Raw genomic sequence first — 15000 nt, 5'->3', positions numbered from 1 at the left:
TCCCTGTCACTTGAAATCCGGGTTGTTTTTCCGTTTACAAAGAATTTTCAGAAAACCCGGTGGAACTTTCCATCGGGTGAAAAACCACAGGCAAACCACCCTGTGTTGGTGTTGTTATCGATCTGTAGAAGGATAAATAAGGAAAGATATTACGGCGGTTGCGATTTGCTCGGCAGTAACAGCTGTCGGTAGCGACAGCACATAAAATGAAATCCCGACGAATGACATGTCCTTTCCCAGCAAAATTCCGACATCGACGTCAAGGCCGAGAATTAGCGACAAAGAAATCGAAAAGGAACGGTGGTTTGGCATATTTTGACACTAAATTGAAGACCGAAAATATGTCAGAAGTAATTTTGGTCAATTTTCTTTGTGCTCCAAAGGTCGTCAAAGAAGGTTAAAGACATCTGATGACATCCATTGAGCCTCTCATTACGTTTAAATTTTGCCTTGATTCAACCTTCAACTACCTATCCGATCCCCTCCCCGCCTAACCATTATGGGTCGATTTGTAAGGTCAGTTGGTGTCACACATTAATTAATTTTTCTTTTCGTCCACAAAAATGACTGGAAGGCATTAGAATTGACTATTAAGCAGTGAAAATATCCTTTTCAATGCATACATGAGACGAAATTAAAGTCAATTTCAGAAAAAGCCAAGTTTTCTTGCCGGTGATTAAAGAATTGTGCAATCAGCAACTTGTAAGATTATGTTTGCAATCAAACTGAGGTTTCGAGTGCAAATTTTACAAAGACAGTTCTGGGCATTGACCAGCGCTTCTGTAAGTACAAAAGTTGTGATTTACTTGTGCTCTGGATGTGATTTGCGAAGTAGGTAAGTAAGTGGCGCATTTACGATATTTACAATAATTATAGGATTCACGAATTGCGGGAAAACTTCGGAACTAACAAAAATACATAGACTACGTTTACACTCGGGGTAAAGTTTCCGGATTTTTAAATGTTTTCGGATTCGGGTTCGTGCATGTTTACATTAAAACCATTCTGGGATGTACAACTGTTTCACTACTCAAAATGGCTTCCAAAGCCAACATCAGAAAAAAATAAAGGCACGTTGAACTAGAGTGATAGTAAAGTGGAACTGTTACTAGGAGGGGTTCGATCTTATTCATCACAACAAGCGTTTGAAGGCCATGAGTGAGGTTCCTTGAAGAGAAAATATGAAGACTTACGAAGTGAATTTGTATCACGGTCAGTATGAATCGCCAGCAAAATCAAAGATCTCAGGAAAATGCATGAGAATGCCGTATATTCTGGTAACTCGGCGGCGATGTTGTGCAAACGCAACGTTAACCCGAAGGATCGCGGGCGGGCTTAGACAATCCAGATTCGTGGAATAACCTGTTTAGACGAATGAAATGTTTCGGATTCAAAGTATTCGGATACAAAGTCCGGATCCATAACGCTTCGGATTCTTCACGAATCTGGGAACTTTTCGTACCGGATTAATGTTTTCGTGTAAACACCAAAACGAATACGGTACTTACGTTCTGGATTTGTCACGAATCCGGAAACACTTGCTCTAGTGTAAACGTAGTCATAGTCTTCATTTTAAGATTTGCAGTCAGTAGAAATATTTTATCGTTGTGCATGACATAGCATTCATAGCAAGGACGAACAAATCAAGGTAGAAAATTTCATTTATTTCTTTGTTGTTATTTATTGTCTCAAATTGCACGCCAAGCGAATGGCTAGTTTCCTGCTACATGCTCGATAATCGAAACTGCTTAACTATGGAACGCCCATCAAGTTTGGAGCTGCAGGGATTTCCACATCACGCGTTGAACTTTATATGACTTTTCTAAAGTGACGTGTCACACCAAGAAAAACACACTTGCCCCGTATGTTAGTATATTGAAAAACAAAATCCGATGAACTGAAATTCGGACAAGGACAAATAATTTTATTTGAATTTCCGACAGCGACGCGAGTAATGATAAAAGCCCGACACGGGAGATTTTAAAATTCAGACAAGTGACCCGGGATTCCCCCCCCCCCCCCTCCCCTTTCTCCCTGGCAGGGCCTCAATAATTCAATCAAAGCTCAAACAAAGCCGTCAAATGAGTCCTGCGTTATATATTCTGGTCGTTCTGAGCTGTTTTAAGCGTCCTCTCTAAGCGAGATCTTTTCTGGACCGCCGGTTAGAGAGTCGACTCTCTCACCTCAATTTTGTAGAATCTCTAACCGCCGGTCGAGAAAAGATTGAGATTGTTTACCATTTACAAACAGAAACCGGTTGGTACTAGGTTTGTTCAAATGGTAAGCAAAGAACTCCCGAATAGGAAATTTAGTTGGGATAGGCGTGTACCATTTGCAAAATTCGTTCAAGTTTACCGACGCGAGAGAGTCTGGAGGGAGGCAAAATCATATGGGAATGCAAATGGTAAACACGTTTTCCGTTTGGGAATTTTGGACTACCTTTCGAGAAATCCATTTTTTGGAATCCCAGCTAGCTTTGACAAGAGCACATGCAGACCAATCATATGTTGAATTCACTAAACAGGAAACAGTGACGTAGAATTTCAACATGGGCATGTCTTGGCTACGTCATCTGGTATTTTTAAATTTTGTCAACCCGAAGTTTTGTCGGTGGTCGGAAAATTTGATTATCATCAGAATTAAATGTTTGAAAAAGTGAACATCTCTACATCATCCATACCGATTGCGCTTTCTAGTGTGTAACAAATTAGGAAAGTCGAAAAAATTGGGAAAATCCTGTGGGAAAATCCTGTCGGGGGAGGCCCGGGATAATAGAACCCGAGGGTCTTCCCCTCACAGGATTTGCATCACCTCACACGAAGGTCAAACCAGGCTTCTCTTCATCCTTTGTTTCAACTGCAGTAAAATGCATTGAAAACTCTGCTTTGACGGCAAAATGTCGGGAAGTCCAGGTATTGTTACACCTTCTCCTGCCGGTAGACGGCTTGTAGGTCCGTTAAGTTCTGCGAAAGGAAGAAATACTGCGGAATTACTCTCTTCACCAAGTGATGGTGTGCTGAAGGAAAATAATTTGGATGGCTCCACGCCGTCCACAATTTCCATGCCGAGAATTGACTCCTGCATACTGGGAAAAGAAACCTTGGAGGAGAGAGATAAGTATACGGTAAGTGAAAAAATGGGATATTTCAATATTGTGATCAATCAGTGTGATCAAGCGTGCGTGGAAAAAAAAACTTTTCACTCGAAAACTCAGATGATGGATATAAATTGTATATACCGGTATCTCTTTTTTAGCTGTACAAGATTGAGGTTAACGATGGTGCAAAATCGTGGATTATTTACAGACGATATAGAGATTTTGTGCTTTTGAATAAGAAGGTAACAACTGCATTTCCTACATTGAAGAGAACAGCCTCGTGTCGTTACACATAACCTCAGATGTATTTCATGAATAAGCATTTATTTTGCCGTCATTTATAGTTGCGAAGGCTCTACCCTCAGTTTCGACTGAATTTGCCACAAAAGCGTTTTTTCAAGGACAATTTTGCTAAAGGTAAGGGGATATATACATGGCAATGGCAAGTGAGTAATTTAATTGCAAAACTCATTTTTGTGCTTTTACTTCATCATCGAACACGCACGCATTTTTCATACACAGAGGATCAAGTTTTGTCAGGTCGTTTTCGGTTAACTAACTCAATTTCAATTTGCTGATCTGGACCAAATCAAATAATGATGTAATGTAAAAATTATGTACATTATATTATGAAACTGTGATATAAAGTGGTTACATGACTTAAAAAATATATTTCTATCCGCTGAAGGACTCGTGATCTCTCATGAACAACTCGGTCCGGTTTGATGAATTTTTAATTGCAAATTAGTAAATACGTTTTTTTATGTGAAAGACGAAAGCACCTCTGTCACAGAAGACCAATTATTGCTTTGTGTTGCTTTCACTATTATTTTTGGGGAGTTGAAGTGTAGTCAGGAAGGAGGAAAAGAGGAAATGTACTCTTCAACTGCAGATTATGCGGGCTGTTTTAACAACATGACGCCAGAATGTGTAGACTGAAATAAATGAAACAAATCGAAGGTCAGAAATTTAACAACATTGTCAGAATGAAACTGGAAACTTATAACTTTTCAAGCCGCAACAATGTTGGAGGTCGTGGAAAATAATGGCTTTTTCAGGAAACTGAACACATTGTTATACGTTGTATGCTTTATTCTAACATACATGGATTCTGTAAAGGGAAGGGTTTTCTTTTCTTTACATGTATTTTCTGCCACATTATGCCATTATTGTATATGTATCTTGTAATCTTAATCTGCCAAAAAATCAGCTTAGAATATTGAGCGTGCTTTGTATAAGTCAAATATTTTTCCCCGGCAAATTTGAGCCTGGCGTACGTACCAGAGAGGGGCAACCAATGACGGAATGTGTCAGAATTACCTAAAATGGTTACCAAAATGCTTTAAAAGCTCGTTTACTGAGTTTGTAGCTGCCGTACAAAATGTTTAACCTATCTGTTTGGATCTTCTAGTTTTTTGCCCCTTTCCAAAAATACTAGAAATTGTGACAGGACTGATCAAAAAAAAATTTCCCGAAAATCTTAGGTGATGTTTGCTTCAATTAAGATTCTCAAACAAACTTTGGTGAAAATGATAGAAGATATTTATGCTATTTCCAACATCACAGTTAACCCTTACGTCAGATCAGTAAAACTCTAGAATTCTTCAATGTGGTTTCGAAATTTCTGTGCACTCTTCAGACCATTCACTAGTTTTCTGAAATATCTAGGAAATTTGTTCTCAAAAATGTCCAAAATTGTAGTGCACCTCGAAAGTCTGAGTTTAAATATTAAAAAATTCTAGCCAACCTTCCTCCCGAACAGATATTCACCAACTCGTTGGGTGCCCCTGATCAGATAATATAAAATCTGAAGGAAATGTTCCCACATGTATTATACAAATTCAAAAAAGATTTTGGTTTATGGTCATCAGGCCAAGTTAGTTGCTTTTGAAGAACAAACATTTTGCTGATGATAAGCCAATTGAAACCACATGACTTAATTAAAAGTTGCAGGATAGCTTCAGTTTAATTAGACTGCTTGAGTCAATATATGCGGCAGGTACAAAACACGGGTCACAGGGCACAGGCCACAGGTCATTGTTTTACCAATACAGAAAATCCTAAACATTCATAAAAGTTAACCTTAGGCCTAATTAGGCCTAAACAAAAGTTTTTAGGCCTAAGGTTAGCTTTTATGAATGTTTAGGATACTTTCTGTACTGGTAAAACAATGACCTGTGGCCTGTGTTTTGTACCTGCTGTAAAATTATGTGTATACAGGATTCCATCTGTTTATTGAAATAAAATTTGAACAATCGTGCACTGTTTTATTTATCAAGACTTCATTGAGAGACGGCAGCGGGGTCTTGAAGAATTTACAAGAAATTTGTTTTGCCATCGCGACCTTGTCTTTAGGTAAGCCAAATATTGCCATTATATATATCCATCTGATTTTTTGAGTAGTCACATAAACAGGATTTCTTTTCCCTATGTTGTGCTTATATTTTCTCTAAGGGCATATCCAGATCTCTTACCGGTAGGTGTTAATCAAGTATACTGGTTCACAAAATTAAGGCTTTACCTACTTACACTTCCATTGTTTTCAGTGATGTTGTCCAGATATTCTATAGATTGAATAACCCACCTCAACCCAATGAGAATCTTGAAGCCAGTCGGGTATGTTCACTTGGTCATTTTCGTGCAAGCACTTAATATGCAACTTTTTATTTAAGAAATCCTATCTTATTCAGTATTTTTTCCTTTGATCCCAGGTTCATGCATTATGGAGGGTGTAAACTGCAGGTCGCAGGAGACTGCTTCACCATAGCTAAAACAACCCAGAACTTTACTAATGCTAACATTAGGCCTAAAAAATATTGTTTAAGCCTAAGGTTAGCATTTTTGTAAAGATTTGGGTTGTTTCAGTTATAGAAAAACAATGACCTGCAGTTTACACCCTCCGCATGCATTATTATACCTTTTTCAGCATATTAGTTTCTCATACTGTATTTATCTTAATACCTAGTCTGAATTCTCTGTCAGTATTTAATTATCAGCCTACTCCCTTGTTTTCCCAGGGATTTTCCAATTAATTCTGTGGGACTTAACATATGTGCCACCAATATTAATTTAAGCACTGGATTGTGTTTTCCTGTGGATTGAATAATCTCCTTCATGTAGTGATTATGTATTGTCAACAATGTCACTGTCACCATGTGGGGAAGGACCTATTTTTAGGACTATTCGGAGGATGCATATAATATTAAATTTATGCTCATTCTCGTTGTGATAGCGGAGAATGAACTGAATGAGGAGAATGCAGAAAGAATGATTAAATATGCATTCTAGGAAAAGAATCCTGGGCAGTTTGTAGCAATGATCAGCTAAAAACTGGGGAGGTACTTTAATTAATGTAATGTGCATTATTGTGTCTAAGGAAACAACACAGTGCTACACCAGCAGGTCTAAAACACAGGTCAGGGTCATAGCTCAATGTACATGTCACTGTACAACAGGTAAATAAACAACACCAAAAGTGTCTCCTGGCACTAATCGCTCTACAAAAGTGTTTTTTCAAGTCTAGGGGAAACAATTGGCCTAAGGACGATGCTTACTACTGTTATTGCGCATACGTTCTGCACATCTCAAGATACTTGGATTTCCTATTGGCAGTGCTTATTAATACAGGGATATTTTTGCGCGGTTCAAAACTATGCAGAGAAAACAGAACTTAGCAAGTGCTCTTGGTATCCAAAAGAAAATTGGGGGTAACCACGCATTTTGCAGAGATAATTAAGCTTCAATTTGGCGAAGAATGCCATACATTGCTTTGTATTTTAAAGCTTTTTACAAATATTGTTGATTAATTATCTTCGAAAAATGCGTGGCTACCTCTAATTTTTCCAATCAGACCCAAAGGTGTAATGTAAATGGAAATCTGTCAACTGCCAGCACTGTTACTTGTGGCGTACCGCAGGGTAGCATCCTGGGTCCCTTGCCTTTTTTGATGTACATTATAATTAACGATCTCCCTAACTGTCTGCGGGTTGCTGCGCCGCGAGAATGTTTGCTGATGACACCAGTATAACCTTATCTGCAAAAACGGTAGCCGATCTTAAACTAGCAGTGACTTCTGAACTTAACAATCTTACCTGTTGGCTGAGAGCCAACGAATTAAGTTTAAATGTGGCCTAAACTGAGCTAATGATAATCGGATCTAGGCAGAGATTGAATACCCAATGTGAAGAGAGTAATATAAGTATCGATGACAGGACGATCAAGAGAGTTGACCATATTAAATCTCTGGGTCTTACCATTGATGCACAACTCTCTTGGTCTAAACACGTTGACGAGATAAGCAAGAAAGTCTCTTCAGCCATTGGTGCATTGAAACGTGTAAGACCTTTTATTCCGACGGATGTTGCAGTTCAAATTTATAATGCTTTAGTATTACCACATTTTGATTACTGCAGCCCAGTTTGGGATGGTATGAGTGGCTGTTTGAGTGATAAATTACAAAAATTACAAAATTGCGCTGCCAGAGTAATTACTCAATCACCTTTTGATACGAGCTCCAACCTCCTTCTCGCGATGCTTAGGTGGGAGAAGCTGTCTCTTCGTCGTAAAAAGCAGAAAGCTTTAATTATGTATAAAACATTGAATGAACTTGCCCCAGACTATCTTCAATGTCTCTTCACTGAACGCCACGTAAATGATTGTAACCTAAGAAATCTTGAAGGAAAGCTTTCGCTGCCCAAGCCAAATACTAATTACCTAAAACGAAGTTTTTGCTACAGCGGGGCCTGTTTGTGGAACAACTTGCCCCAAGATTTAAAAAGCGTTTGTTCTATTGGGCAGTTTAAACGGGGTATTAAGAAAGTATCTGAGATATCGGATTCCCACACGGCAAACATGTAAAGCAGTTGTACAAGTTTTAATTTTTAATTATTAACTTAACTGATGATTCTCTGTGTCTAAATAAAGATTTACATTACATTACATTCTTTTTGGATTCCAATAATACTTGTTAAGATCTGCTTTTCCCGCATATTCAGTAAACCGCACAAAAATATGTTTGAATTCGTAGGCACTGTCCTTAAGTGGTCATCAGTGGGACAGGGACTTCTAGACTTGACCTGTTGAATGTGACCTGTTTTTTGGACCAGCCTGTGCTAGAATGTAAAAATGGCTTGGGTGTTCATCGCGCGAGATTTCTGTGCCTTTGTACAGTATGTACTGTTACATTTCAGAACTTTTGTCAATCACTGGAAAGGCAATTGGCAGATATTCGTCAGCAATTTCGTGAACAGAGTGCTGAATACAATGCTGTCAAGATAGAACTAGCACAAGTGAAGTATTGCAACCAAGAAAACCAGGACCCAGTAAACAATCCTCAGAAACTGCAGGATGATTTTGAGATAACCATCAAGGTAAGGTTACTAGGTAACGTTTTACTTTTGGAAAGTGTAACATTTCACATTTAATGATAATTTGGAGGCAAGGTAGCTGGTGGATTAGTTTGTCCTTTCCTCTGGCATCAATAATGTTTGAATTTCTACAATTATTTTCTCACTGCTCGCAAAGATAAAAGAGGCTTGGTCATACCTCTTCTGGGCTCAAAAAAGACGATTCAACCCTTTTTATTTGATGTGTAAGAAAACAAATATCAATGATGTCTTTCATTATTTATTTTTATTTTCAGCTAAATATTGAGCAACAATCAGTTCATAACTTAGCAGTGAACTATCACATCATACACGTACATGTTGGTAAAATCTAGGTAGCAGGATAAAAATCTTACATTGGTGGACCTTCACAAGTAGTTATATGGGCTCATTCAGACCCATTTTGACAGGTAATCATCAAATGACATCATCAAGAACAAAAGAAGGGGATGTGCATGAATAAGGGGCAAGTTTGAACACATAACCCTAGGGCAACGTGAAGCAACACATGCATCCCATTGTGCGTAAATTAGGGTTGGACTAATGAGATGGAAGTCACTTAATATGTATAGGAGGGTTTTTTCATTGATAAGAATGCAAAGGAGGCGTGCATGAATTAGGGGCAAGCGAAAAGAGCAATGGCTTGACTCCACAGCCAATGAGTTAGAGGTGATGTCATCATGGGCCGATGAGACACTACTGACGTCAGTATTCATTAACTTAGAAATAAGACTCATGGTTAATGACAGGATACCCATCATACCAGTTTTTTGGTCCTTTTTCTAAGTGAATGAATACTGACGCCAGTGGTGTCTCATTGGTCCATGATGATATCACCTCTTACTCATTGTCTCTGGGGTCAATTTTTTTTTTCCGCTATATATTTGCAATACCACCCAGCTGGTTGGGTGGAATCTTAACAGAACCACAACACACACATCTCTCTTACTTTCTCAACAAAGAAATCCCCGTGCTTGTACGTGACAGGCATCTCATTAGGGTTATGCTGTCTCTTGGGACCAGCCATGCTCCCAACTTGCCCCTAATTTATGCACACCCCCTTTGCCTTCTCATCGATGAAAAACCCTTGTGTGGATATGTGACTTGCATCTCATTAGCCCAAGCCTAATTTATGCAAAATGGGATGCATGTGTTGTTTCACGTTGAACTAGGCTTACATGTTCAAACTTGCCCCTAATTTATGAATGCCCCCTTCTTTTGTCCTTCTGATTGATGACATCATTTGATGACTATGTCAAAGTGGGTCTGAATGAGCCCATATAACATTTGGTTAGGACAAAAATGTCATGAAAGTCAGTTATGCTGAAATGCATTAAGCCCTTTAGAAGATGTGGATGCTCCCGGGTTCAGGGCATGAACTTTTGTATTTCTCAACGTACTTGGACCGCCGGAATATCTACAACTTCAAAGTACGGAAGAGACTGTGCATCAAATTATCAGTATTTTATTTACAATGATATAACTATTCAATCTGAAATGAACAAAATTACATAGCAATCATCGAAAGATTTGAATACAATAAATCACTTAACTAAAGAAAAGAAAACAATTATCATAAAGGGAACTAAATTCAAGGTACTTCTGTGACATATTTCCATAAAAGTTGAAAACTCTTGAAACTGCACAAACTACTGCTGAAAAAACTGATACTAGTCAGCTGCTAAATGAACTTTGAATGAACTTTTAGTAAGTGTCAATTGTATGACTTATACAAAATGTATGCTGACTTATATCCTTTTAAAAACAAGGACACATGCAGTCAACTGAACTGAAATCTAAGCCTGTTTTACCTAAGTGAATTCTTTCAAAATGTTTATCAAATCTTTATTTGCATTTCCATTTAGTGGTGAACATGTCACGTCAACAATACTCGTGGTAGTGGAAGAGGACAAAAATTAATGAAAACTATTTTATTTTCACAGGGCCTGAAAGATCAGCTCTCCACTGCAGTAGAAAATGAGAAGAGAGCTCAAGATGAGCTGGAGGTCTTAAAAGAAGAAATAAGTGCTGAGCGAGCATCAGTTCAAGCTTCGAGGATCATTGAAATGCAAAAGAGGGAACTTGCAGTCAATAAACAAATAGAAACATTTAACAAGTCTCAAGAGGCGTTGAATAAAAGAATTGACTCCCTTGCTGTAGCCATGGGGCAGCTATCCAAGGTGCAAGTTGAAATCGCTGGACGAAAACTTGGTGAGGACAAGAACATAATTATTAATTTTCTTTGTCAAAACCCTGAAAGCCGCATTGAAACGGATCACAAATTCTTGTTCTTTTTTATTTTCCATTTTTTTAGAAGTGGACGCAAGTGATGGCATATCAGAGCAAGCAGTTCGTCTTAAAGGGGTACATTGCAAAGCTAGGCCATTTTCAGTGGTGATTTAGTCACCACATTAGCCTGTAATTTCTTTAACTGCTGATCATAGCTAAAGACAGCCAAATTATAGTATATTTAATCATATAAAGTTGCATGTTGATCCCAGGCCTCCTCTGTTGGTGTGAGAATGCCAAGGAGTTTTAATGAATTATGAGGATTTTGGTAGGCAGACAACTATTTTTTCACGTAGTAATTTTACGGTGGCTGCTAAAAAATCCTGAAGCCACAGACTTGGAAAGAGAGGCAATTAGCAAACATCAGCTGACATTGAGTTAATACTCTGTTTCAAGAAGCTGTGTTGATCCCCATCCACTTCGTCCAGTTCTGAACAATAACAATTATTGTGGTGGTTTTTATGCGTGTAGCGTGCTTGTAAATTGTCCCATAGGAGTAGAAAAGTTGTGGATAATTTTTGAAATTCATTTCTTATTCCATGTACTGTTACATGATTACGTGTGTATCTGTGACAGTAATTAAATTTCAAAGGAGCAAATACATAAAAAAGAACTCTAAAGAGGAATAATTGATTTTTCTTTGTAAAATGTGAAACTAGTTGATTGATCTTTATTGACAGTAAAAATCAAACATAGTAATTAATAATAATAATTACATTTATATAGTGCAGACCTCTATATGAATATATTCAGTTGCGCTTCACAATATTTTAAAATAAAATTATGTCAAACTGTCACGTGAACTAAAAACATAAGAAACTATTAAAAACTACAACCATATACCTATTTAAAAGCTAAATTAAAAATGAGACATGAATTGAAAAACCTATTTAAAAGCTAAATTTAAAAAATGAGTTTTAACAGCAGTCTTAAAAGTGTCCAATGTCTTTATGTTGCGAATTGTTGAAGGTAATGCATTCCAAAGATAAGGTGCAGCTGACTGGAATGCACGATCGCCAAGGGTTGGACGGGTCTTAATGCTAGGTAACTCAAGTAATAAAGAGTCATTTGACCTAAGGGAGTATCTGGATTGCTTTTTGATGCAAATTAAATCAATCAGGTAATTAGGAGCTAGACCGTATAAACACTTAAATGTCAAAAGCAAAATCTTAAACTTTATGCGGTAACTAATCGGGAGCCAATGAAGGTTAAAAAGCAATGGTGTAACATGACAGAATCTTGGTGTATGACCAGCCGAGCTGCGGTATTCTGTATACGTTGGAGTTTCATGATATGTGAATTCGGGAGGCCATATAATAGGCTATTACAATAATCTACTGTACTGGTTATAAAAGCATGAACTAATGATTCGGTAGTTGGACGACTTAAATATTTCCTAATTCTACGTATGTTGTAAACATAATAAAAAGCAGATGAGCAAGTTCTGTTAATATGACTTAGCATACTCATTTTCGAGTCAAACCAGGTTCCTAAGTTTCGAACTTCACATGATGGAGCAATTTGGGAGTCGCCAACCAATAACATACTGATGTTGCTGACTTTCTGAAGTTGTTGTTGCATTCCAATTAGAAGACATTCTGTCTTATCTGAATTCAGTTTTAACTTATCCGTTTGCATCCACTGACTGATATCAGCAATACATGATTCCATGGCAGTTAAGGCAGCAGTTTCCTCCAAATCATTTCCTGGTCTAAATGCGATATACAGTTGTGTGTCATCTGCATAACAATGGAGATTAGGAAGATGTGACTCGACGATCTTAAAAAGCTTGCTAGCATAGAGAGAAAATAATAATGGCCCGAGACAGCTACCTTGTGGAACTCCAAATTTAAGATTGAAAGTATTCGATAGAACACCATCGATAGAGATACGCTGGGTTCTATTAGAGAGGTACCATTCAAACCAATTAAGTGCAGAACCTGAAATTCCAAAATCAAATTGGTGGCGATCTAAGAGCAATAATCTATCATTTTTTTCGACATAGTTGATAGTTTAATGTATGTAGTTTACTTTGTAGAAGTTTCTTTGTGGAAGAGAGGGGTGGGGAACAAGAATTGTTATCCTCTAAAAGTCTGTAGTTTCGGGGAGGGGTTTACTGAAAAGCTTCCATAAGGTTCAAGTGGGGTACAATCTATAACATATTCTTGAAGACTGCCAAAGCCATGTGGGTCCTCTAGGTCTCCCATAATGGACTATGATACACAAATTTTACACTAATAGATTTAATTCTGTCCAACACCAGGAGATTTTGCCTGTTAATGGGAAACCCATCGGGGGTTAGGAGGCTTGATGTAAATTTTTTGGATTTTTTGGTGCTCATCAATAATGATTGTGCTTCATTTAACACCACAAAATATGTGTCCATTTTCAGGATCTCAATGAATCACGAAGTCAACTTAAAAAAATCCATCTAGATGCTTTAGAGGTACAGATGAAACATTTGAATGAAGTTATTCCTTTACTATATGTTTTTGAAGCTATTAATTTGTCTCATCTTTTATAATAACACATTGCAGTTACTTTCTTTTATGGGCTGCGAACCTACAGTGAGTTCTAGGATTTAGGAATGAGTGCCACCCACATTAAAAAAATGCATGTAGCTGTCAGGGTTCGTACGTGTCTTGAAAACCCTTGAAAACCTTGAATTTTGAGAGTGCATTTTCAAGGCCTTGAAAATCCTTGAAAATCTCTGCTCTTCATTCCTGGTCCTTGAAAGTCCTCGAATCTTTTTCTGACCCGCGTTTTTAATCTTTGAAAACTTCAGTGAAAATAATCAGCCACTCAAGTCATATCATACAAACGCAACGAGCTGTGGGGTCGAGAATGGTTACCAGTGCCTTTGCATTATTTTCACGCATGTACGTTACAGAAAATGAGGAAGAATTGTACTGTCAGACCATTTCTATGGGTAAATTCATCCACATCAATAAAAAAGAGGTCCTTGAAATTTCAACATTTGGCCCTTGAAAGTCCTTGAAAAGTCGCTGAATTTTTGGTCTGAAAAAGTGTGCGAACCCTGAGTTGTGCACACAACACATGCTATTCAAACCAGAGGAGCTGTACCTAATTATTCAGGACACAGACACCGCCCCGCCCCCCCCCCCCCCCCCCCCAACTCACTCACAAATCTAACCATTGAATTACACAACCTTATCTAGGATACCTGTCCTTGTTTTAAACTTGTTAAGTTGTTAAGACAACGTGCCTCATGATCATCCTTTGTGGTATCATTCAAGATGACAATGTGTTTGTGTCTTTTCATTTCATCTTTGTTATCCATGGTAGATGTATAAACGGGAAGTAGAAGACCTGAAGACTGAATTTTCTAGAGTAGACTTCCTTGCAAAGGTAATGTTAATCTCTAAGACAGGTTTGAAGGGATTTCCGAGACAGCACTTCCTTATACTAACCTTCTACTGGAATTAGTGGGCATACACATGTATTAATTGGCAAATGTGACGTCAACAACGATACTTTCCAGGGTTTCTGTTTAAATGCAAATGCATGTCAGATGCAGAAAAGTATTGTCTGATGTGTAAACTTGTGAAGTCAAAATAATTACATCATTGATTGAAAGAACACTTGAGGAAACTCGTTTCATTGCTTGAGCTTGGCAAAATTAGCTGACCCTCAGGAACACTCTGAGTCAATCTTTGATTAAAGGAGTTCCTTATAAGACTTCTTGGATGAAAATTACATAAGACATTGTGATCACTGCATGTAGGTTCTACCTAGCTCTGACACGAGATGTCACGTAAAACATGGCCAGTACGATGTCCTATTGTGCCACCCTACTATAGCTCCAAATGACAAGTCACAAAACACTAGGCAAAATGTCCTTGTCTTAATCACAGGCCAGAGCTCAAGAAACTTGCGTACTAAAGACACAACTGTCTGATCTACAAAAGAGATATCAGGATGGAATAAGGGTGAGATATGGTCGATGATTATCACGTTACAAAGCTTTGGTAAAAATGCACAACAGCTTCCCCAGTCGATTATCATTCAAAAGATGTCTGCCGGTGTCTACGAACAAACGTCTGACAGTTGGTAAACATAGGTCCAACAGGTTACTGACAACGTGGCTGACAATCAGCCAACAAACTGCCCATAACCAACCGAAGTGTTTTGAGTAGGTAAATTTTTACCAACAGTTGGCTGATAAGCAGCAGTTGCTTGGTGAACCGATAGTTGTCAGGTCACGTGTTG

The 15000-nt window shown here is 38.1% G+C and overlaps 1 protein-coding gene across 1 annotated transcript in view; it reads left to right on the top strand.

Annotated features, from left to right (window-relative positions):
- Positions 1-2760: 2760 nt before the first annotated feature.
- Positions 2761-15000, top strand: part of LOC137996550 (putative leucine-rich repeat-containing protein DDB_G0290503) — an 18195-nt gene continuing 5955 nt past the window's right edge. Inside the window, exons 1-11 of the mRNA XM_068842002.1 lie at positions 2761-3124; positions 3256-3339; positions 3442-3514; positions 5377-5452; positions 5644-5713; positions 8287-8466; positions 10425-10692; positions 10796-10845; positions 13163-13216; positions 14077-14139; positions 14646-14720. Of these exons, the coding sequence (XP_068698103.1) occupies positions 2897-3124; positions 3256-3339; positions 3442-3514; positions 5377-5452; positions 5644-5713; positions 8287-8466; positions 10425-10692; positions 10796-10845; positions 13163-13216; positions 14077-14139; positions 14646-14720 (1221 nt within the window). The 5' untranslated portion in view covers positions 2761-2896. The remainder of the gene's footprint in view (positions 3125-3255; positions 3340-3441; positions 3515-5376; positions 5453-5643; positions 5714-8286; positions 8467-10424; positions 10693-10795; positions 10846-13162; positions 13217-14076; positions 14140-14645; positions 14721-15000) is intronic.

This window comes from Montipora foliosa, chromosome 1, assembly GCF_036669935.1.
Source record: "Montipora foliosa isolate CH-2021 chromosome 1, ASM3666993v2, whole genome shotgun sequence".
Classification (NCBI taxonomy): domain Eukaryota; kingdom Metazoa; phylum Cnidaria; class Anthozoa; order Scleractinia; family Acroporidae; genus Montipora; species Montipora foliosa.
This window is presented reverse-complemented; position numbering and strand designations above follow the sequence as displayed.